The 22,326-nt window shown below is 42.3% G+C and overlaps 1 protein-coding gene across 1 annotated transcript in view; it reads right to left on the bottom strand.

The window, feature by feature from the left end:
• The window catches only part of LOC122810253 (c-Maf inducing protein), a gene marked incomplete in the record, with an annotated part of 1,337,359 nt that overhangs the window by 526,831 nt on the left and 788,202 nt on the right, over positions 1–22,326 (bottom strand). Inside the window, 1 exon segment of the mRNA XM_044081790.1 lies at positions 975–1,328. Coding sequence (XP_043937725.1) covers positions 975–1,328 — 354 coding nt within the window.

The following is a 22,326-nucleotide window of genomic DNA, read 5'->3' as shown; positions in this document are numbered from 1 at the left end:
CTTTGCAGTACATCATATCAGCATGGAATGTAGCATATATGCATAACAGTTGCTTCACAATGTGATTTGGTTATAATGTCTTCATCATTGTTCAGCATCTACATTTAAAACTAAACTGTGTTGCAGAAGTGCACCTTTACTTATGAATCATTCACAAGACCATAAACTCTGATCTTCACTATTCTGAACTCTCTGAAGTTGAAACTACAGCAGTACACAGATACAGAACACTATGAAATACTGCATGATTTTGTAATAGGTTTATAATGTTTTTTAAGTAACAAAGCCTAATAGTTTTACTTAAACTGTCCTCTTTATAATCTGCCATCAGTAGAGACTCAGAATGGTATAGGAAGCTAGCATATGCAGTTCATTTTATTATTTTTCAAAAAAAATGCAATTTTGTTTTACACAAGTTCAAGTTTTATACAAGACAATTTCAAATGTTAAGAGAAATAAAACAGTATTTGCTCTGATTATATTTTAGGTTTAATATTTTGTCTGTTTTTCAGTTTGCATTTGAATGTTGGTATCCTACAATTCCACTGGAGTAGGTGGGGTTACATAATTATGTATGTAAATTTTATGTTAATCAGTGCACAGATTTTTGGCCAGTTGTACCTATTTTTTATGGGCTTTTGTCCAGATTTTTTATGTTTTCAGGTTGAGAGGTATGGTGTGCATCATGTAAAATTCATATCTGTCCAGACTTTTAATTTTTACGGCTTGCACATACTTCCACTGCATGGTCACCCAGCATAACTATACATCATATTCTCTATTGCTGCCCTACAAGTGTTCACAGTCTGACATTTTTCAAGCTGTTGACTAAAAACAGGTAAGCACCTTTACAGTAAGCTTACCTGAGTGAAGAAAATGAAAAACTTGAATTATCAAGTAAAGCACTGGCAAAGTTAAAGCTCCACACGTCTGCATTTACCACACTTACCAGTGTTTAGCTTCAGAATACTTACAGCATTTTGAGAATTTCCACAAAGCAGCCCAACACCCTTTCAGCTTGGGGGCTCAGTTCAATGTTCATAGTGCTGCATGTGGGGCTGACCAATAGACAGTCAATCAGATTAGGTTCACTATCATTGCCAGTGGTTGCTTTCAGTTTCTGATTGGCTGAATTGTTGCGTTCAACTTCTACATGAATCTCACTAGAGTTGACTATAAGAGAAATGATCCTTGGCTCCACTGATGGGGTCTCTTGAGACATCAGGTCTGGACTTGTGTGCAGAAGCCGAAGTGGTAGGTTTGGCTTTCTATCACACTGCTGTTGGCAACCATTACGAATTTCTTTCAGGCTTGGTGAATTGTCTCTACTGCATGAAATGCAAAAGAAAAAAAATAAATTAAAACTAATTATAATTAAAAGGTATACATCAACTTATCAATATGCAGTTAGAGCTCATTACACAGACCAAGAATACATAAAGGTTTAAAAAATTCAGACACATGACTTTTCTAATGGTAGAGGTAAAATTTCTTAGTCCTAGAGGTACACTTTCTGCAACTTACAACTCAGTAACTCAATGTGCAAAGCATATTAGTGATATTAAATGGGCGAACCGAACATGTTCCATTTCTTCAACCTTTATGTCTAATGAAAGTTGTTAATATTTTATGGTCCACAGCACACACATTACACAAAGTCTGAGGTAGGTACAGCACAAGAATACATTTAACACCTTTTTTCAAGGTGTATGGTTAGGAAATGGTGTGCAGACATCTACAGAGACAACCAACATTTAAGTAGCACTATTATGAAAACTAGAACTGTTGTGTAAATCAGGGCTGCAGTCTTTTGATTCCATGCACATCACCAAAATAAAATGTAATTTATTTTGTACAAATTGCATAACATGAATGAAAGACTCATACACAGTCTATAAAATAAAATAATATAATATACAACAATCCATTGCCCTGTTCCAACCCTGCCAGCTTTCAGATTACCAAGCATTCATCTTCATACCTGCAAGACATATCCACACTCTTATGTTCTCGTTACCACACCAAGAGTCTGGATGCTTGAACATGGGATTGCTCATAAAATTGGGCCAGGGCAGTTATTAAGTGCTGGCTTACTTTCTCACTGCCCACTCCAGTTCTAATAGCACGTTAATGCAGGTTTACACACAACCATCATGGCATGAATGCTATTCTGCTAGTGGAAATGCCCACAGCTTCTGTTGCTTTTTTCTTAACACCATTACACTGCATCACCTCGTGACCACAACTAGAATGGCACGTGCAATGGCACATATGTCCACACACTCCCACTGAAAGAAGGAAAGCACCAGAAACTCTGCTCTTTTCCAAGGTGACCATTTTGTTACAGGACCTAATTTGGGACACTTGAGGGCCACTCTGGGAAGCCAGGTCTGCAATCCCATTTCCCAGCCCCCATGCTTGTTGAGATAGGGCTGATATGTCATCTTCCACTGGGGCCGGCAGGTTGACCTCCCGTCCTTCAATTAGTACTGTGGAGATGCCACTCTGTAAACAGCACCACTCAGGAGGCAAGAGCCCACATGCCAGGAGGCTCAAAGTGATGCATATTCATCAGCACATGGAACCATGGGGAAGAGAGAATGATGCGTGCCACAAAAAACGCAGAGAAGGGGGACCCAGGGCCATCTCCCTGGCAAGTTTGAAAGCTCTAGGTCCAAGGCAAAGGGGAGAACCAGTGTCACGGAAGTCTGGATGAAGGACTGTCTGAACCCAGCAGAGTTCCATGAGGCTAGGAAGATCCCATGAGAGGCTTCAAGAACATGTGTGGCACTGCATGATCTGGCAGCAGTCAGGAGATATGTAATCCTGGAAAAGAGCTCTCCCACCAGGGTAGATGTGGAAGCCTGGAGGGGTCCATCCCAATGGAAGTCTGGATGGAGAGAGAGGTGGAAAGTGACTGGGACAGAACACCTCCCACCTGGATGAGGGGGGGTATGGACCATGCCCCCTCTGGGCCGGAAGTCTGGAAGTGGGAGAGAGGCAGACAGTGGCAGGGCTGGGCGAGCTCCTGCCTAGGTGAAGGTGGGTCAGGCAGAGCGCCCCACAATGGAAGTCCTTAAGGGAGTACTGAGGTGGACAGCAGCAGGGCATGGAGAGCTCCTGCCTGGGTGAGCGGGGTCAGGCACAGCCTCCCTATGACAGATGTCCTTAAGGGAGCGAATGGTAGACAGTGGGGGGGCCTGTAGAGCTCCTGCCTGGGTGAGCAGGGTCAGGCAGAGCTCCCCATGATGGAAGTCACTCAGGAAGCAGCAGGGCAGATGGCAGAGGGGCCTGGAGAGCTCCTGCCAGGGCGAAGGCATCCAACTTCACCCATAACCAATGATGTCCTTGAAAAATCTCAAAGTCCCCAGAGCTGCTCAGGATGGGAAAGCAGGGGGACTGGCTGCCCCGGGAAGCCAGGTGACCATTCAGACTGAGCGGTCTAAACTGGGACATTTCTGTGTCCCACAGACAGTGTTCGGGATTCTGGGACAGAGACTTCCAAACTGGGACTGTCCTGGAAAAACTGGGACAGTGGGTCACCTTGCTCTTTTTTCCCTCCCACTACAGCCCTAACTACAAGTCAGTCTCCAGTCTAGGCTGCTAACTGATCTCAGGTCATAAGTGACAAGGGTGGAATCCATGCCTCCAAGATCAGTTTCAATCCTGCCTATATCTTGAAAAAATACTGCAAACATGGACCTACATTATATGGAAATATCATGTGGAGTGGGTGGACTTTTCACACAGCAGCTTAAAAAATGAAAGTTTACTGAAAAGCAGTCCATCAATATTCAGTGCATCAGTTTTAATTCTCTAATTAATTGTGACTCTACAGATTTTTTTTAATAAAAGTTAAAGGTAATAAGAAGAAAACCAAAATAAGGAGGATAAAGTTGTTTTCTCTGCTAAAAAATCAACTTCAGCTGAGTTTCATTTGTCATAACAGATGTTAGCAAACAGCAATGTCTTTACTCCACAGCTTCCTAGGAATTTTCTGCAGGTCAATATTGTTTCTCTGTTATGCTTAACTTCTCCACCATCTTCTACAACTACCTACTACTCAAAGCACGGATGCAGACTTATATTTCAGTAAGACGAAACTCGATGCATCAACTAAAAAAAAAAAAACTCTTTGAAACTTCAGTTCTAAAATCAACAAAAATGTGTCTTCTGCAGGGGAAGTGTCATCTGGAAGAACAAGGCCTCCATATATCCTTACACCTATATCAATTAACTCCTCTGCTTCACAACTTCAAAGGAAAAAAAATCCAAACACACTAAATCAGTGCACAAACACAAATTACACTAACAATGACATCCTACATAAAAAGTGATCTGGGAATTCATAACTGCAGAACAGAAACTGATGGCATTAAACTGACACACTTTACAATCAAACAAGTGCAGAAAAACTGAGTTAGTTATTTTCTCACTAAACCACAATATCTTCAACTTTAATCTTCCACTTACTACCATAAAGATATAAAAAGTGTGTGTGACTGAGTGCGTGTGTGACTACATAATGACCTTGTACTTACTTAGATAAGGATTAAAAAGCACCAATCACAATAAAGATGCAAACTATGTATGTACCACTGTTACAGTCATGGTCATTACATGTGATCTGTTTAATGTGATTTGGCAATGTCCTAAAATGTACTTTAGCACTAGAGCATGCACTGCATAAATTCACAAGCAGCACTTTCCCCATCAGGAAACATTTTCTTTTATATATAAAATTAATTTTAAAACATGCGGTTTCATTTCATGGACATTGCTGGGGAAAAACAAGAAACCTTAACCTCAATGATGTAGGCACAGGAAATGCACCCATCCATAGACTTTAATGCATGCACCAATGCAAATGTGTGAAGGTGCCCAAAGACGCAGCTCACATTACCTTCCAGTAATGTCACAAATGGAGAAGGGAAATTTTGGGGGCCATAGTTTAATAAAAGTTTGTGGAGCTTTTTGTTAAAAAGTAGCCCAAAAAAATAAAGAAAGGCAAGCAGAAAAATGCATTGCAGTACATTCATCAGTGCTGCGATGTACATAGAAATATCAGCAAATCACTAAGTGCTCCTGGATTAAATTCATTGTTGTAATTTACACGGCTTTTTATCAGAAAACAGAAAAGTACATATTGCTTGTTACTGCTATGTATAACTTAAATCTGATGATGTTCTAACAAGAGTGAAAGCGTTCATCTCTTGTTTTAACTCAGTAAACCCTGATTTGAACCATAGGAAGTTACTAAGCTATTGGCCCAGAGGTCCTTATAAGCCAAGCTAAGAGTTAGCCTAGATTTAGACAAATCAGCACCCAAAGCCCCTGTCCAGCAGGGACACAGATGGAATCCCAGGAGTGTATTTTCCATTTCCCATCCAGTTAGCCAGCTTGAATCCTGTTTCCTTATTTTAGAAAAAAAGAGTGATTTTTGACAATGATCTTAACTAAGACGTTTTGACAACTGTTTACTTTAATAATTTATATGCCAACATCAAGAGTATTTGTTCCTGTACAACTAGTTCTCCTTTCTTTTTTTGTTTTGCTAAGGAAGGTATGCACTACCCTTAAGACTGGAAAACTGCATTCCTCAGTACAAGGTTATGTTACCTGATTATACATATATATGCGTAAAAGCACATATACACACGCATACCAGATGAGCTATCTATCATCCTAAGAGATTTTTAAAGCCTGTTTGTCATCTAATATTCCTGGCATATGTTCCATTTCTGCTCAGACTTGTCTTCTCCAACATAAAGATAATTTTCTAAATCTGAAGTACAGGCTTCATTATCATTATGCAACTGGCTCTATGACAAACCTGAACTAGCTGTGATCAGCACTAAAAAGGGCAAGCACAAAAGTTCAATGTGTCAGCCAATCACAGAACATGGAAACATCTTATAGTATTTCAAAAATATCTACTGCAAAGGGGCTCTAGCCTCCCCGTACTCACTGATGCCTGCTACTTCAGACTTCTGCAACTTGGAGAGGAAGGAATGTTTTAAAAGTGTTAGTTTACCAGTGACACTATCTGCACATCTGTAATTGCACTTCAGACTGTTGATATGAAGTATGTCATACCACTACCTTGAATATTACACTACTACCTTGAATATTACATCATTTTAGCAAAAAATAATTGTTCTTGACTCTTCTTATATATAGTATGTTACTTATTGTTAAACTCTCTTCACAGTGACACTAAGCTGATCTCCAGTATGTCACCCATCTACCTTGAATACTGCGTAATCTTAAGCAACAGATATTGTTCTGCACTCCACAGGAGCCTCTACAACACCTGAAGCAATAAACATACTTTGCCTCTAAGCTGCTAACTGTATCTACCACACTGCTAAAATGTGCATGACCAGATGTCAGTCATTTGTTTTCCACACAATCTTCACCTTAAACTTCCTTTAAAGAGCACTAGAACCTTCACATGGCAATATAATTCCAAGACAGCAATGAAAAAGTCCATTCTATTCCTTCCCTTTCCCTTATCCTGTGGTGTGCAAACTTCACTCTGCACAACCTGATACTGTTAGTCACACTGTAATGTTTATGTCTTTCGACAAGGTCAAGGGGGTCATCCAAAAATTTGACCCTGCATATTGGCTTGCTTCTGTCAATGCTAAAAGTCTGACTTATATATATATATATATATATATATATACACACATACAAACACACACACACACACATCTATAAACATATATTCCTCAAGCTGTTGTCAGCACATTTTTATAACACATGAACTGGAGTCTCTCAATTTATTTATTATTCATTTGCCTTTGTTTACCAGGAGAATCCAAACGGATTTTGCAAATCCCCTTTTTAGTGTAGGCCTAGGGAGAAAAGCTCCACATAACATATCTGACATTTTTAACATATTACATTGACATCACATAATGAAGAATCATTTTAGCATAGTAAAAAATCACAGTGATAACACTTTACTATAGGTTTGGTATTTACAATGATATGGCCTTTCAAGTTCATGGTATTTACAATCATTTAATTTAGTTGATATAGTAGACTGACAGCTTTAAGCACTAAACATGACCACTTCCAGTGAGTACAGCTGCACCGGTATACCTTTAGACAAAGGCATGGTATTACGGATACCTAGAGAGAAGTGTAGTCCAATGTAGACACATTTTTGTGCAGATCTTAAGTGAGACTATAACAAGAGGAAATAAATTTGGGTGTTTGAGCTCTTAAAAGAAAGAGAGAAATGTGCAGTCCAGAAGAGATTTTAGTTAGAGGCTTAGTAGAAAGAAGAGAAGCAGCAAATGGTAAAAGGAGGGAATAATGAAGTAAAATTTTAGGTCACTTCAGAAGAGGTGGGGTACAATTTTATGGTGAAAGATAAGCTATTGTAAAGTTACAGTGTACTGAGTGAAGTTATCCTGAAGGTATGCACAGACAAAGAGATGTTTCTGCTTGGAATTGTTTGAAGTTAGCATAGAACTGTGCTATTTTGTCAAGCTGTTTCAAGCGAAGTGACAGCTCATTCCAAAGCTTATCGACTCTCCGGAGCTGTTATTAGATTTGACAACTGTAAGCAGGTGTTTGCTGCTGGTGTGCAGGCTACTGGGAGGGGAGCAGTGCTGAAGGATATTACTTTGTGATGAGCAAACATCTGGTTTATGAATGAAACTGTGCTGTACGTGGCTGAGAATATGTGGGGTGCTCTGACAGTTCTAACTAGTTTAGTTATTTTAGAGATTCAAATTATCTTATTGTCCACGGCATAATCAAATAAAAGGAGAAACAGCTCAGTTAATTAATTACATCACCTATAGAAAGGCTTGACAGAATAGCTTGATGCCGCTGAAGTTCACAGAAATGTCCCATTCGATTCATCTTGAATCATTTGTTACTGTGCAAATGACGGTTTTCCAATGCATGACCCCAGACAAAGCTAGAAGACACAGCAATACTTGCCAGGTAGATTCTGTTACCAGAACACCACTGCACTGCTAACATGCTTTTTTTTTCTTTAAGTTATATGCAGACTAAATATAAGTGTACTTCCATCAACAACACTACTGCCAGTGCCATGATTATTGCAAGAATGAGTGGAAGCAATCCTTTATTCCCTAAAGTGGCAAATTTAGTTAGGTAGGATTCAGTTGGCTGGTTAATATAATCCTATATGAAATAGTCTTGCTCCCCAGTGATACATTTACAGTTGGTATTCCATTATTTAATTAACTCAGTACATTATCTAAATGGAAGCTAAACTAACATCCCAAATTAAGGCCTAGTTGCAGAAACATGCTCAAACGTACTGAACAAAGTATGTAGTAACCCGAGAAAAAAGGGAGCCTCCATATTAAACAGTTTTCCAAAGCTTCAAGACAATCATAGCTACAATGCTCAGCACTGCTCTTCTTTGTCATTGTATGGTCCTTCTTGCTCTGCATAAAATCATATTCTGCCAAACTGGCAACATTTATACTGTATGTTTAAATGCTATGCACAGCAGACTGGTAAATTATGGAAAAAAAAAGATAGGGAAACAGCAACAGTGTCTGCACCGAGTCTCCTATACATATCTTTAGTAGTTTGTGACCTTGAAAAAGTTTTAAGCAAATCACACATAAATGAACTTAAAACTGAACAGCTGATCAGAGAAACTTTTTCTTCTACACACAAACAGGGGCAAGCCATCCTAAATCTCACTTAGAGGACTTTGCCCGTACGCCCCTAAATTAATATAATCAACTCAGAGGATACACACCCTTAGAAAAAATTTAGAAAGTGTTGGAGATCATAAGTTCAGCATTTGATGAAAAGTGGTTTGCTACTCCAGCCATCTACAACCCACTTCTACCATTTTTGCACATGTGGTTGGGGTATCACTTTAACAGTGCCTAGCCACCTAGAGCCAAGGTTCACACCACCAGGTGGCTTGCCCTGCTGTAGCTGTTCTTCCATATCACACATATGCGCACAGTACTCACACCAATGGCCAATTTAGAGTGTCTAAAGCAGTTAATAAATACAAATGAAAACTACAGCTCTTGCTCACTATGAGGAGCTCTACATAATCCAAATGCCTTAATGTGTTGTACTGTCTCTTTTTTCTGGAAAAGAAATCTCACTCATAAAAGTCATATATTAAATAAATAGTTTCTGCTACCAAAACATTTAGATTTTTTTCAGACATTTTCTAGTACATTTTTTAGGTTACTTATGTTCCCTGCCGTCTATCAGACATACATAACTCTTCTTTTTGAAACTCCTACTGTTTTTGCAATTTTTGCTACAAAAAAATCTCCCTTAATTTAACAGCTTTATTTGGTTATAAATGGTAGGAGTGATTTGTCAGTAAAAGACATACACCAATGATGAAACTTCTCATCGGGCAACTGTGATCCACCTAAAGGTAGTGATGTGACCATACTGGGTAGTATGTGAGCAGGACACAGCAGTAGACACAGAATTTCAACTAGTGGAAGGTCGATAGTTAATAATGCAACTGGAATTATGTTTAATACTATCATATTGTGAGGAAATGATTTTCTGTCTCTTTTTTGGTGGCTTATGAAATTAGTTCCTACTTTGTGAAATTCCTTGGGGATTGTGTAAAGTGATGGGGAATGCAGAAGCCCAGCATTATAGGAAGATGCCACATATACATACATACCAGACAAAGTTAATGGAATTCACAAAGCATTTCAAGTCTGCAGATAAACAGAACAAAATACGACTCTCACAACAAGGCAAATGTAAAATCTGTATAACCAAAGGTGCAAAACCATGTGCTCAAGAAACAAAAACTGAAGTTATTTTGTCTGTGGGTCTCTTCACCTCACATCACACTCCACAGAGGAGATACCACCTGCATCCTTTAAGTACATTCAACCCCACAGTCACTACATATTTAGGAAATGAATGCTGTGACTTCAAAGCATTGGCATCTTAAAATCTGCTGCACGATAATTTACAGGCTTGACTTCAATCAGCCATACCAACCCTAGAAGAATGATGTCTTGTGAAAGATTTCAAAGGTCTTATTAAACCTCACCTGAGGAACATGAAGCCTTAAAAAGAATAAAACTCAAAATAACTTGGGCCATTTTCTAGAAGAAAAGGAATATGTTAACATTCAGAAAGAATTTCAATGGCAGGCATAGCCTTTTTTAGTTGGATTCTAAAATGAATAATTTTAATATGGTGGTTGGATCGGAGAGTTCTAAACATGGGGGTGTTGATAATTTAATCATGTCTCTGAAATGCAGATTATCACCATAATGCCATTGTGTAGTACAGAGTTACTCAATTAACACAGGAGATGATAACCTTTCTAAATACAGGGTACGTTTCTCTACATTTATGTAATCTCTTTCATTCCTCTCTCATTTATCTGCAGAACATGGTGATACAACTGGTGCAATATTAGTTTCAAGTTCTGTAGCTGACTGTTCCGCCACAGGAAGAGTCAATATAACACTGACATTGGTGCTACTGTCTAACTGTTGCTCTACAAATGCTGTACTGTTAGCTAAACAATCAAAAGAAAAATAATCTTTTGTTACATTTAGTACACAACATTCACACCTTTTAATAGAATGCCCTAATTCACCACAGTGTGAACATCATCTTTTTTGACATTTACTAATTAAATTAAATTACAAAAACATTAGGTAAATGAATGATATTTTACCATGATCCCCCCAAAACGTGCATGCTGATTGGCCAGCGTGCCCGTTGTAAATCGAGTTATACTAATGGAAAAAGGTCCGTCGCCGGACTTTTTCCATTAGTATAACTCGGTTTTTTAAAACACTGTCTTGCTATGTTAAATGGGTTTAACATAGCGAGACAGCTTTAAAATAAGCAACGGAGATCTCCATTGCTTATTTTAAAGCTGTCTCGCTATGTTAAACCCATTTAACATAGCGAGGCAGTGTTTTAAAAAAAAAGCAACGGAGAAAGCAAGATCTCCGTTGCTTTTTTTTAGTGTTTCGCTATGTTAAATGAGTTTAACATAGCGAGACAGTTTTAAAATAAGCAACGGAGATGTAAACTTTTTCCCCCATCTGTCCAGTGCCCTAGAATCCCTATCAGAGGGGACAGGGTTTTTTGCAGTGGAAGCCTTGACCCCTTTGGGACCATGAGATACAGTCTCTGGGTCAGCAGCAGGGTTTTTATATAAATATTTATGAGAGTCTAGAACCCTGTAATATCTGTCTGGCTTAGCAGGTGCAGGGGGTAAAGAGTCAGGAGACAGGCCGGACTCTGAAAATACATCATCTACAATGTCTAGAACAGGTGGAATAGCAAGAGGTCTCTGCTGAGGTAATAAAAGAAAGTCTCTAAGCCTTTTCTTAGATTCTGAGTAATCTTGGCTCTCCCAGTGAAAATGCTCCCTCATGGTATGCAGGGTTTCCCCAAAAGAATAATCCTCCAGAGGAGAGGCTGAAGGAATGGATTCTTCAGCATCAGAATCCTCATAGGGAGGAAAAGAGTATCCCTGTTCAGAAGAGGAATCAGAGGAAATTGAAACCTGATCAGAAGAGTCATATTCTGTCTCTTGCCTAGGCCTCTTATCAGGAGGGGGATGGGAATCCCTGATCAAAGTAATTAGGTCTTCGGCCATTTTAAGCATCTGTTTCTTAGGCATGGAAGTCTTTCCAGAAGAATGCTGTACTTGTTTCTTTGTCTTTAGAGCGGTTTTAGTCTTTGTCTTTGAAGCTGAGGTTGGCTTGATATGTAATTGTGTAGGTCTGAAAACACCCTCATAAGCTGATGCCTGCTCAACGGCTCCGGACCCATCTGAGGGAATAGTTTCCGAGAGTCCAATACCTTGAGTATCCAGAGGCCTAGTCGGCTCCACGTGGGAGTCGGAAGCGGCCTGTGGCTCTGAGGTAGCGGGCATCAGGGGCTGCGAAAGCGCCTCACTGAGAACTGGCGACTGGCCTAGCGGGGACCTCGTCATCGGTTTTGGACCCCAGATGCCTGTCCTTTTTCTTTTCCTTGCACATTTTATAAACTCCGGTCGTCGGCTGTTCTGACGGCATTATATAAATAAACCTTTGGCCAAAGTAATGAAAGGCAAAATCGTACCGACGCTTAATTGTTGGTTGGTTAAATCTAGCACAAAACCGACAGCTAGCAACATCGTGATCAGGGCCTAGGCAAGGAATACAGTAAGAATGAAAATCCTTATGAGGTATTTGCTTCCCACAAGAAATACAATTGTTAATTTTTTCTGACATCGGTCTGGAGCAAGAAAAAGGTTTCTCCAACGGGGTACTTAGCTTTAATGAAGACTTCGGATCTGAAATTTGATTTTGAAAATCTCAGGAGTCGGCCGACCGGCACTTGCGAACTACTTTTGCTTCGGGCACCACGCGGCAAGAAAGACTGAAGAAAATGGCGTCGGCTGCATCTTTTATACCCCTGGCGCACTGACGTCTGGGAAGAGGCGACGGGCAACCGACGCCGGACCAGGACTTTGGAATTCAGGCCGACTGCAGGTAGCCTGTCAGCAGGATAACCCAAGAGTAATGACTGCAACAGTGAAACACGATTAACATCAGCTGTTCTTCCAGAATCCATCCTTAAGTCTGATGTTTTAACCAATTCAAAAATGCCTGTGTGTCCTACAGACAACAGGGAGGCCAAATATCGCTTTGTATGGGCCAAATGGGAAGTTGGAACTGGATCTGTTCGATTAAACCATCCACATTACATCTTCTGAGCTGAATTTTGTAGTTGTGCAACCCACACTGTGGCATCCCCTGAAGAGAAGGATGTTTGCCTAAACCTGCTGCTGCACTGGGACTAGCTGTTATTTTGACTAGGGTATCCCAACTGGGTGCCCCTTGAAGCTTTTCAAGGATTAGGCATCTCAGTTCTGGGTTGAATATGGGGGCTAGTTCTGGTACAATGGGATGCCAAAGGTTCTTCTATGCTGAAAGCTCTCCTTCTGGCCAGGACGTGTTTGCTGGGAGTCAGTCAGGTGTCTAAAAACCAAGCGTAATGAGTACACTTGTTAAAATCCAAACGTTCAGTTAAAAAAGGGATGTGACCACTATTAGGTAGAACAAATAAAAAAAATGGACTACTCAAACAATATGAAGGCAAATAGAAGTCCAATATGCCTAAATTACAGCACTGCACCTACCAAAATCAGGAGGTGGAAAAATGTCAAGGAAAAGTAGATGAAAGATACATGAATCTAATGGGGAATGTGGTCTATATATATGGAGTGACTCACTGCATATGCTGTTGAGCCCAGGGCTGTTGTATTAGAATATCCATTCCAGTCAACAGCCAACTAGGGCTTCAGATTCGGCAGCTCTAGCCAAACAGCTTCCTGAACTAACAGCCAACAGATGTAGATTCAAAGTGGGATTCACCAATGGAAAAAAACTAACTGAAAAAGGTGGCCAGCATTATGAGCTGAATGCTGAAGAATGTTTGCAAGTTGAACAGTTAAGAACCTGAGTCACTCTTCACTAGCTGTGAGTTGCAAATTGGGGGAGACCCTAATTCCAAAAGGAAAGATGGTGTGCCCTGGGCTGGTGGAACCAACAGAGATTCAAAAAGAATGCAGACAAGCCACAGATTTTGAGATATACTTTAACAAGTGCTTATAGAAGGGCTGGTACAAAAAAATGGAAAAACTGAGTATAGAAATCTGACATGGAAATGGTTTAAGTGGACAGATAACCTGTCACCCATGCTAATAAATCTTGGGGCTGCTGTATTCAACTATCCTCTCCATAAGTCAGGCAATTAAGAGTGTCAGGTTGTACAATTTTAGCCAGACTCATTAGATTAACTAACCAAAATGTACCAAGTAAAATGCAGAACTTATTAACAGAAACTCACATGGAGAAATCAGTGGGTTTGCTGTGCAAAGCCTAAGGGTTGAACTCTTTAGAAGCCAAGGCATTCTATGCTAGGTATGGGCTTAGGAAAATGAGGGTGTCCTGAATGCTGGCATTAAAAGACGACAACACTCTGTGGGTTTAAAGAGACAATAGGTACATCAATAATGAACAGGTTTCGACCGATGCTGACAAAAGGGCTCAACTGATGGGTTGTGCTTCTATAAATCCTTATCATACTAATTGGTTAAAAAGCCTCCATCTATAATGAATGCCACAGGGAAAGTACAGTTGTGTACACTTAGCATAAATGTAGATGTTCGAGTGTATTCACTGTTGCAGTCATCACATTTGGGTTATCTGCTTGCAGTAGCCCTCTTATCAGCCTGATTAACAAAGGCTTGGGTCCTGCATCAGTTGCTGTCTCTTCTTCCGTGATGTCAGGTCATCAGGGGTATAAAAACATGCAGCTGACGCCATTACATCAGTTGTTCTTGCCCCAGATGTCAGGTGGCCTCCTAATGGGAAGCAATTAAATCTATAAATATACAAGGTTATACCTCCAACAAAAAAAGCAAATACACCAAAAGCTTTTAAGCATAGTAAAGGAGAGAAGAGGTATAGCAAAAAGAAGTCAGGGGGCTTGAGGGAGGGTAACCAGGACTGCAACAGTGAATACACTCAAACATCTACATTTATGGTAAGTGTACACAACTGTACTATGTTCTTCGTGTTTCACTGTTGCAGTCATCACATTTGGGTAGACCCCCAAAGCTAAGGATGGGAGGAGGAATTTAGATAGCATTAGGACCAGCTATAAGGCCCTGCAAGACTGCAGTGGCAAAGCCAGCTCTGGATTTAGAGAAAATTGGCTCATGGTAATGCTTGGTGAAAGTATGTACAGAACTCCAGGTAGCAGCTTCTAGGATGTCCCTGGTAGGTATGCCTCTGAGAAAGGCTATAGAGGTAGATGCAGCCCTGGCTGAATGGGGTCTGATCCCCTGTGGGATAGGTTTTCCATGGTGCTTATAGCAGAAATGAATGTAATGGCCTATCCATTTAGAAATGGTTTGCTTTGAAATAGCCTTTCCCTCTGTCCCTGCAGCAAATGCCACCAGCAGTTGTTCAGATTTCCTTTGAGGTTTAGTCCTGTCCAAGTAGAATCTAAGTCATCTGTGCACATCTAAAGAGTGCAGTATCCGTTCCCCTTTGTTCTGCGGATTAGGAAAGAAGGTTGGCAAATTAATGGACTGATTAGGGGCCACATTGGATACCACCTTCGGCATGAAAGAGGGATTGTTCCTGAGGGACACCCTGTCTGCGTGAAAGATGATGAAAGGCTCCATTGCCATAAGGGCCTGTAATTCAGATACCCTTCCTGCTGAAGTGATTGCTAAAAGGAAAGCTGTTTTCCAAGAAAGGAATTTTAAATCTGCAGTAGCAGCTGGCTCGAAAGGAGGAAGGGTGAGTTTCTCCAATACAAAGTTAAGGTCCCAGGCTGGAGTTGGAGCTCTCCTGGGTGTTCTTAAATTTTTGGCCCCTCTAAGGAACTGCTTGAGCAGTGGATGAGAGAAGATTGGAGGTTTCTGTGTTATAATGAGCTGAAATGACTGAGGCATGAATTTTGATGGAGGAAAAAGAAAGGCCCTTGTGAAGCATCTCAGTTAAGTATTGTAGAATCTGAGGTAAGTTGGGCACTGCTGTGCTCATCCCTTGAGACTGGTTCCAGGCAAAGAATCTTTTCCATTTTTCAGCATAAGATTTTCTAGTACTAGGCCTCCTTGCCTCTAAAATGATATCCATCACTGGTTTACTGAGGGATGGTAAAGGAGAGACTAGGTAATTAGCCAGGCTGCTAGGTTCAGTGTTTGAAGCTGAGGGTGCAGAATCTGGTTCTCCTGCTGAGACAGCAGGGTAGGAGTCTGAGGCAGGTGCCATGGGGCCAACAGTGACACACTGTGCAAGAGGGGGTACACCAGTGTTGGCGTGGCCAGTCTGATGCAATCAAAATCATCCTCAGTTTGTCTTGCTTGATCTTTAGTAGTAACTTGGAGAGCAGAGGCAGAGGAGGAAAGACAAACTGATAGGTTTTTCCAGCTGAAGGATAGAGCATCCACTTTCCAAGCTTGTCTGTGGGGAGTCCTTGTGCAAAATTTGTCCAATTGATAGTTCTGGTGGGAGGCAAACAGGTCTATATCTGGGCTCCCCCATTTGCTTGTCAACATGTTGAAAACAGTACAGTTTTGTACCTACCATAAATGTAGATGTCCGATAGATATGCAACTGCAGTCATAACATACGGGTTGTCCTGCCTCAGGCAGCCCTCGGTCGGCCGGATTCCAAAGTCTGGGTCCGGCGTCGGCTGGTGTCGCCTCCTCTCCGACGTCAGAACGGCTGGAGTATAAAGGCATCGGCCGACGCCATCTTCTTCAGTGTTTCTTGCCCCAAATGCCAGGTGCCCTCCTAGGAAGGCTAAATTTGGTGAATGGAAAAACAATTCCAGACATGCACAACAGTAATAAACAGATATACCATAGGAGATACCCCCAGCTAATAGGAATAGGGGTAGTGGACCCATAAAGAAGGTTGCAGAGGGGTAGGAGGGAGGGAAAACCTGACTGCAGTTGCATATCTATCGGACATCTACATTTATGGTAGGTACAAAACTGTACTATGTCCTTCAAGAATGCAACTGCAGTCATAACATATGGGTTGAATACCATAGCCAAGCTGGGGGTGGTTGGAACTAAGAAAGTGATGGTGTAGCTAAAATGCCCTGCAGGACTGCCGAAGCAAAGCCTGCTCGGGATCTGGAGTATAAAGGCAGGTTGTAGTGCTTGGTAAATGTATGCACGGAGCTCCATGTAGCAGCCTCTAGAATGTCCTTTGTAGCCACTCCTCTTAGGAAAGCTGTGGATGTGGCTATAGCTCTGGTGGAGTGTGGCCTAACATTGGCTGGCAAACCTTTTCCATGAAAAGAATAGCAGAATCTGATGCAGTGTCCAATCCATTTGGAAATTGTTTGTTTGGAGATTGCTTTTCCTTGTACTCCAGCAGCATAGGCTACAAGCAGTTGGTCAGACTTTCTGGTGGCCTTAGTTCTGTCCAAGTAGTAGCGTAGTTGCCTGTGTATGTCCAAAGTATGCAGCAGTGCTTCCCCCCTGTTTTGAGGATTGGGGAAGAAAGTAGGCAGGTGAATGGCTTGATTTAGAGACACCCTGGAAATTACTTTTGGCATGAATGAAGGATTGGTTCTTAGAGAGACTCTGTCCTGATGAAAAATGAGAAAAGGAGGTACTGCCATGAGTGCCTGTATCTCCGAGACTCTTCTTGCTGATGTGATTGCCAATAGGAAAGCCGTTTTCCATGAGAGAAATTGCATTTCTGAAGTTGCTGCTGGTTCAAAGGGAGGAAGAGTTAATTTTTCCAAGACGAAATTGGGGTCCCATGCAGGTACTGGCGGTTTCCTGGGAGGTTTGATATTCTTTATCCCTCTTAGGAACTGTCTTAGCAAAGGATGTGAAAACACAGGTGGATCACAATTGTATTTTGCTGAGATTGCTGAGGCATGAATCTTTATGGAAGAATACGAGAGACCAGTATGAAACATTTCTGCCAAGTATTCCAATATCTGAGGAATACTCAATACTGTTGTATCCTCACCCCTGTTAGCATTCCAGATGATGAATCTCTTCCACTTGGCTGAATAGGTTTTTCTGGTGGAAGGTCTGCGTGCTTCCAGTAAGATCTCTTGAACTTTTTTGGAAAGAGATATCGGAAGGAGTTATGGTAACCTCCAGGCTGTCAGATGCAATGTTTTCAGGTTTTGATGAACAGTCCTGTAATTGTGTTGTGTTAGAAGCAGAGGCCATAGGGGCAGAGGCCACGGTTTGGTCCGAGTTATGCTCAACAGCAATGGGTACCAGTGCTGCCTTGGCCAGTCTGGAGCTATCAAAATGCCTGTTGGTTGTTCTGCCTTGATCTTCAGTATCACCTTGGTCAGCAGTGGTAGAGGAGGGAATGCATAAATTGTTAGGGAATTCCAGCTGAAGCAGAGAGCATCCGTTTTCCAGGCTAGAGGATGGTGGGTCCTTGTACAGAACTTTTCCAGGTGAAGATTCATCTTTTCCAGGTGAAGATTCATGTGAGAAGCAAAGAGATCTATGTCCGGTCTTCCCCATTTCCTTGTTATTTGTGAGAAAATGTGAGGATGCAGCCTCCATTCGTGTGGATCCAAGAAATTACTGCTCAGCTTGTCCGCCAGTACATTGTCCTTGCCTGGCACAAACTGGGATTGCAGATGTATCTTCAGACTTATGGATTTTTTCCAGAGAATCATTGTAAGTCTGCAGAGGGGATAAGAATGAGTGCCTCCCTGCTTGTTTATATACCACATAACAGTGGTGTTGTCTGTCCTTATTAGCAAATGTCCTTGTTGAAGTGATTTTTCGAAAGTCTCGATTGCATGTATCACTGCCAAGATCTCTTTTTGTTTTATGTGCAGATGCCTTTCCCTTGGTGTCCATTGACCTTGAATGCATCTGCCCTCCATGTGCGCCCCCCATCCATGGTCTGAGGCATCTGTTGTAATCATTTGACCTGCTTGAGGTTTGTTGAAAGACATGCCTTTGTTTAACTGACTTGTTTGAGCCCACCACAAAAATTCTCTTTGCAGACATGGAATGAGTGGGATTATGTCCTCTAGGCTTTGGCTGTGTTGGGACCATAAGCTTTTTAAGTACCATTGCAGCTTTCTCATATGAAGTCTTGCCAAAGGTATCAGAAGAATGCAAGATGCCATGAACCCCAGGGCCTGCAGGATTTTCCTTGCAGTCAGCTGGGAGAGCTTTGCTAGGCCTTTGAAGTACTCTGGTAACTGCTGTTGTTTTCCTCTGTGAGATAAGCCATTTGTGTTTTTGTGTCCAGTTTGGCTCCTAGGAAAATAATCTGTTGGGATGGCAGAAGTCTTGATTTCTGAATGTTGACTGTGTATCCCAAGGCCTGTAGTAATTAAATGACATAGTCCAAGTTTGCTATCAAGGTTTGTTTGTTGTCTGCTTGTATGAGGCAGTCGTCCAGGTAGGGGTATATTTGAATCCCCTGGAGTCTGCGGTGTGCCACTACTGATGCCAGGCATTTCGTGAACACTCTGGGTGCAGTAGATAAGCCAAACGGCAATGCTGAGAATTGATAATGCTCTGTCCCTGCAAGAAATCTGAGGTATCTTCTGCAGCTTTGTCTGACTGGGACATGCAGGTATGCCTCCTTGAGGTCCAGAGTGACCAGCCAAGGCCCCTTGCCCAGCATGGGAAGGAGTTGCTGCAACGTCAGCATTTTAAACTTTGGCACAATGAGATAAGTATTTAGAGTAGACAAGTCCAGTATAGGCCTCCATTTGCTTTCCTTTCTTGGAACAAGGAACAGTCTTGAATAAAATCCCTGGCCTTGTTCCTGTGGAGTGACCTTTCCTATTGCTTTTATATTTAACAGCTTTGAAACTTGAATGAGTGCCTCTGCCCTTTGATGAAGTGGTAGGTTTGGCATGCCTTGTCTTATTGGCAAAGTATGGAAGTGGAATCTGTAACCTTTGTCTATTAAATCCAGAATCCAGTTGTCCTTGGTTAAGATATGCCAGTTTTTTGAGAATAAGGATAATTTTCCGTCCAAAGGTGCTTCTCTTTGAGCCTTTGTAGACGGTATGAAAGTTAAGTCATTGTGGTTGTCCTTATGGTGCAGCTGGACTGCCTGCGCCACTTCTTTGATTTGGTGGTTGCCATTGGCGGCCCCTGTAGGAGCCTCGGTATTGCCCTCTACCTCGGGCACGCCTGTTTTTTCCCCTTTGAAACTTGTCAGTGTCTGGAAAGGACCAATTCTTTGAAGGCCAATTCCTGCTGAATCTGGGTGGCTGAACCTGAAGGAAATCTTTGACTGTCTGTACTGATTTAGCTTTTTCCTCAATGGACTTCAACACATCTTGTGCATTAGCACCAAAAAGCTTCTGTTTTTCCAGAGGTGCATCAAGTAACTTTACTTTAACATGGTCTGGCAGTGGCTGTTCTTTTAACCAAGCATGTCTACGTATAACAGCCCCAGTCATAGCTGCCCTACATGAAGCCTCCAATGCATCATAACCACACTGAAGGAAATGATTGCTAACCTGCTGAGTGTTACGTACTAGATCCTGCAATGCCTTTCTATCAATAGGCTCAGGAGAAGCTAGCTTTTTCGGTAAATCATCCAGTAAAAAATCCTGGTACTGAAACATATGAAAAAGGCAGTTAAGTGACCTCATGGCCAGGGTGGTAGAGGTATAAACTTTTTTACCCCATCTCTCCAGGGACCTAGCTTCCCTATCCGCTGGCAGTGGATTCTTGGCTGTGGAAGTAGCCACTCCCTTGGGGCCCTGTGAAATAGTTTCTAGATCCACAGAATGGGCCTTAAACAGATGTTTGTGGGTGTCAGGGACCCTATAATATCTGTCTGGCTTGACAGGAGCAGGAGGGAGAGAATCAGGGTTAGCACTGGAGTCGGAGAAAACATCATCCAGGACATCCATAACTGGAGGGATAGCTAAAGGTCTGTGCTGGGGTAGCTTGAGGAAGGTCGTAGCCTTTTCCTGGAATCAGAGAATTCCTGACCCTGCCATTTAAAATGCTCCCTCATAGAGTGTAGGACTTCACGAACAAAAATCCTCTGGAGGAGAGGCAGAGGGAATTGATTCCTCAGCATCAGAGTCCTCATAGGCCTGGAAGGATTCTTCTTGGGTATCTGAATGCTCAGAATCCCCAGAGGCTTCATCTGAAGAGAGGTTGTCGGCCTGCTCAGTTCTGGGCCTTTTCTCTGCAGGCGGCTGAGAACCTCTGTCTGGATGAGGCTGAGACCCCCTGATAAGGGAAATAAGATCTGCAGCAAGAGACATGATCTGTTTATCAGAAGAAGGGGCCTGGGCAGTAGGTTTAGGATGGGCCTTGGCCTGGTTGGCGGCCTTAGCACGTGCAAAGGCCTTGATGGACATGGATACAGGAGGCCTAGCTGCCCCACGTGCAGGAGTAACCTTGTCCACAGGAATGGTGTCGGGTAGATCCAGAACTTCGGTTTCTGGAGGAAAATCAACAACCGGCACCGGTGTAGACTCCGAGACCGAAGGACATGTTAACGCTGTGTCGTTGGCCTGGAGCAGTTGAATTACCGCTTCTGAAGGGACCGAAGCACTCGCGGAGGGTTTAGGAGGAGTATCGGTGGAGGACGCGGGCCGAGGATGTCGGTACCGGTCCTTTCGTTTTTTGGTAGATTGAGTTGTCGGTTGTTCTGACGGCATGATATAAGCGAAAGATTCGCCGAAAAAGTCTTCGGCAAATTCTGTCCCGCGCCTGAGAGTGCGCTTATTAAAGCAAGCACAGGCAGCACAGGCCGAGACGTCGTGGTCTGGGCCCAGGCAAGGGAGGCAATAGGAATGGAAGTCCTTATGAGGTATTTGTTTACCACAAGACAAACAATTATTAACTTTGTCAATTTGTTCTGACATCGGCTGAGGCAAGAAAAAATGTTCCCCAATGGGGTACTTAGCTTTTGGATGAGTTCGGTACTGAAAACAAAGGAGCTGACCGACCGGCACTTGCGAACTGCTTCTGCTTCGGGCACCGCGTGGCAAGAAAGACTGAAGAAGATGGCGTCAGCCGATGCCTTTATACTCCAGGTGTTCTGACGTCGGAGAGGAGGTGACACCAGCCGACGCCGGACCCAGACTTTGGAATCCGGCTGACCGAGGGCTGCCTGAGGCAGGACAACCCATATGTTATGACTGCAGTTGCATTCTTGAAGGACATCCTTGGTTCCAGTTTCCACTCGTGTGGGTCCATGAGGTTTCTGCTTAGTTCATCTGCCAGTGTATTTAGTTTCACTAGCAGGAATTGAGCTTGTAGATGCACTTGGTAGCTCAAGTCTGTGTTCCACAATGCCTTGGCTAGTCTGCAGAGGGGGTAAGAATGCGTACCCCCCTGCTCATTTATGTACCACAAAACAGTGGTATTGTCCGTCTTTACCATTAATTGTCCTGGAAGAATGTGGTCCTTGAAGGCTGTCAGAACATGCTGTACAGCTAACATTTCTTTTTGATTGATATGCAGGTGCATTTGACTTGGGTTCCATTTGCTATGAATGCACTTCCCTGTCAGGCGAGTCCCCCATGCACAGTCTGATGCGTCTGTTGTTAGGGTTTGGGCAGCAGGGGGTAGTGTGAATGGTAGTCCCTTGTTTTGGCGGCAGGCCTCTGCCCACCAAAGGAACTCTAGGCGTAGGCAAGGTATGATAGGAATCATTGCTTCTAGAGCCTGAGAATGTTGACACCATAGGCTTTTTAGATACCATTGTAGTTTCCTCATATGCAGCCTTGTATATGGAATTAGAAGAATGCAGGAGGCCATGAACCCCAAGGCTTGTAGTATTTGCCTTACAGATAGCA

Source organism: Protopterus annectens, chromosome 8.part1, assembly GCF_019279795.1.
Source record: "Protopterus annectens isolate FY-2018-M chromosome 8.part1, PAN1.0, whole genome shotgun sequence".
Classification (NCBI taxonomy): Eukaryota; Metazoa; Chordata; order Ceratodontiformes; family Protopteridae; genus Protopterus; species Protopterus annectens.
Note: the sequence above shows the minus strand (reverse complement) of the source record. Positions and strands in the feature narration are given on the sequence as shown.